General features: G+C 47.1%; 1 protein-coding gene across 1 annotated transcript in view; it reads left to right on the top strand.

Annotated features, from left to right (window-relative positions):
• hdac8 (histone deacetylase 8) overlaps nucleotides 1–1,100 on the top strand; it is a 49,831-nt gene extending 48,731 nt beyond the window's left edge. Inside the window, exon 11 of the mRNA XM_080742080.1 lies at nucleotides 836–1,100. Within this exon, the coding sequence (XP_080598206.1) occupies nucleotides 836–858 (23 nt within the window). The 3' untranslated portion in view covers nucleotides 859–1,100. The remainder of the gene's footprint in view (nucleotides 1–835) is intronic.
• Nucleotides 1,101–2,500: the final 1,400 nt, after the last annotated feature.

The following is a 2,500-nucleotide window of genomic DNA, read 5'->3' as shown; positions in this document are numbered from 1 at the left end:
AGCAGATGTGATTTTTGCATTTTGATTTGTTTTGTGTTTGCGTGCGTGTGCGTGCGTGCGTTCGTATGTGTATCTTTGGGTTTGTATCTATACAATACGTTGTGTCTCCTTCTATCTGTGCGTGTGCGTGTGCGTGTGTGTGTGTGTGTGTGTGCGTGTGCGTGTGCGTGTGTGCGTGTGTGTGTGCGTGTGTGTGTGTGTGTGCTCTTCATGCCTCAGTGGTGTAGCAGTCGTCCTTGTGTTCAGTGTGTATTTAACTGTACGGTCCTGCATTCAGAGTGACTAATCCTCTCTGTGTCCATAGAGAATCATACAGTATGTGTGCTAATGCATGATGTGTGTGTGTGTTAATCTGTGTGCACATGAGCTGCTGTATGTGCAGAAACCTCTCATCTCCATATTTATCTACGTTCTTTTGTGAATCAACGGCTTATTAATCGCACTACAGTGCCACACAAAAGCATCAAAGGTAGCAGATCTACAAGCTCGAAACGCGGCGCAAAGCGACACGTTTCCGGCTTGTAGATCTGCTACTTTTACTGATTTTGAACTTGAATCCTGAAAAGTAACGTTTTTTGGACATATGAGGTTTCCAGCCCACAGAGACGATACACACTATGTATCATCCATTGTGTCGACGTGTGTTTGTACAGCAATTATCCATGTGGCGTGCGTGCGTGTGTACGTATGTGCGCGCGCGCGCGCGCGTGTGTGTGTGTGTGTGTGTGTGTGTGTGTGTGTGTGTGTGTACACGGCTGCACGCGCACGCATGTGTGCATTTGTACTTCTTGTACCGTCCTCTTAACCTCTCTCTCTCTCTCTCTCTTGTTTACAGGGAATCTGAAGAATGTGGTTTAAGAGCCGGCAAACTCAGACTCCTCCACACACACGCACACACACACACACACACACACACACACACACACACACACACACACACACATTCACACATAGTTTCTCACACTCTCTCACACATACATACATGCACGCACACACACACACACCACACACACAGGCAGGTCGGTGTGTGTGAGAGAGCTCCTAATGAAGACAATATGGAGTGGACCCCCTCTCAGCCCGCAGGCATGGAGAGAACCAACGCTGGAGTGAAGAATGGAGGGAGAGAGAGAGAGAGAGAGAGAGAGAGGTTTTGGAAAACATTAGTTGAGTGTTTCCAGGGGAAAACATTTTAATGGAGGGAGGGAGGTACTGTGTGTGTGGGGGGAGGGAGGGGGGGGGAGTATAGTGTTGACTTAATATTTTAGGGCAGTTTATCATTTCAAGAACCCCGAGTTTAGTATGCGTTTAGTCCATCGGACCCCCATTAGCTCAGAGAGGGTACAAATGAAACCTTAACGGCCCATTAGGTTCCATTTGTGCACTCTAGGAGTTACAGACCTGTAAGGGTCCATTTGGTCCCTAACTATTGATAAATTAGCTGGGGACCCCCGGTTACCCCCTCCAGGGCCCCTGGACCCCACTTTGAGAACCACTGTTGTTTTATGTGTGTGTGTGTGTGTGTGTGTGTGTGTGTGTGTGTGTGTGTGTGTGTGTGTGTGTGTGTGTGTGTGTGTGTGTGTGTGTGTGTGTGTGTGTGTGTGTGTGTGTGTGTGTGTGTGTGTGTGTGTGTGCGCGCGCGCGCACGGGCGTTCGTGTGTATGTGTGCCAACACACATGTCTAAACAATATCTCATGTTTTTTTTGTTTGTTTTTTTTGTACCCAATGACTTACGGGTGGCATTTTTACAACACGTTACTGTACATATTCAGTTGTAGGTATTGTACCAAGGTGCGTGGGTGTGCGTGCGTGTATGCGTGCGTGCATGTGTGTCGCATCAGTTGTTCATTTGATATCAAATAGAAAAGCAGATGTCTTGTCGGAGGTGTCACGTTCCACCTTGGCCTTGTAGCCGCCCGTGTTTTTAACCCCCCGAGGATAGACAAAGTACTAAAACAGATGAAAACTGCGTTTCCCCCGATGCATTGCACCAATATAAACCATTGTTCCGTAATAAGTCAACGCACAAAGACAGGCACTGTCGAAGAGACCGAGCCGAGTTCCCCGAATGTGTGCCCGAATGCAAAGGTTTTTTCCTCAAAATCCATTTCACCGGCTTCAGCCGTTGTCCCACATTGGAGATAATTCTACCTTCTCCTCCCCAATCGCATTAGCAGTGCTTTGGCGTCGGACCTGTTATTTTTCAGCAAGCGACGTACTGTATGCAATTGTGTGCAATCTTTCCTCACTAAATGTACGTACAACCAACGTTTATAAGCAAACCATGACCTCTCGCACACCTATTCTGAAATTATCGGCTGACGAGTGTGGCCGTGACAGTGACGGCGTCATGTTTTTTTATCGAACCCTATCCCTGCAGTTTTTGGGGGGATTTCTTTATGCTTTAGAAAATGATTTACCTAAAAATAAATCTCAAGGGCGTTTCAGAGATAACCACATTAATCCTGGTGTCCCTATTGTTATGGAGGGGAGAAAGAAATC

The sequence above is a fragment of the Nannobrachium achirus genome (assembly GCF_963921795.1).
Source record: "Nannobrachium achirus genome assembly, chromosome: 14".
NCBI classification, from domain to species: domain Eukaryota; kingdom Metazoa; phylum Chordata; class Actinopteri; order Myctophiformes; family Myctophidae; genus Nannobrachium; species Nannobrachium achirus.
This window is presented reverse-complemented; position numbering and strand designations above follow the sequence as displayed.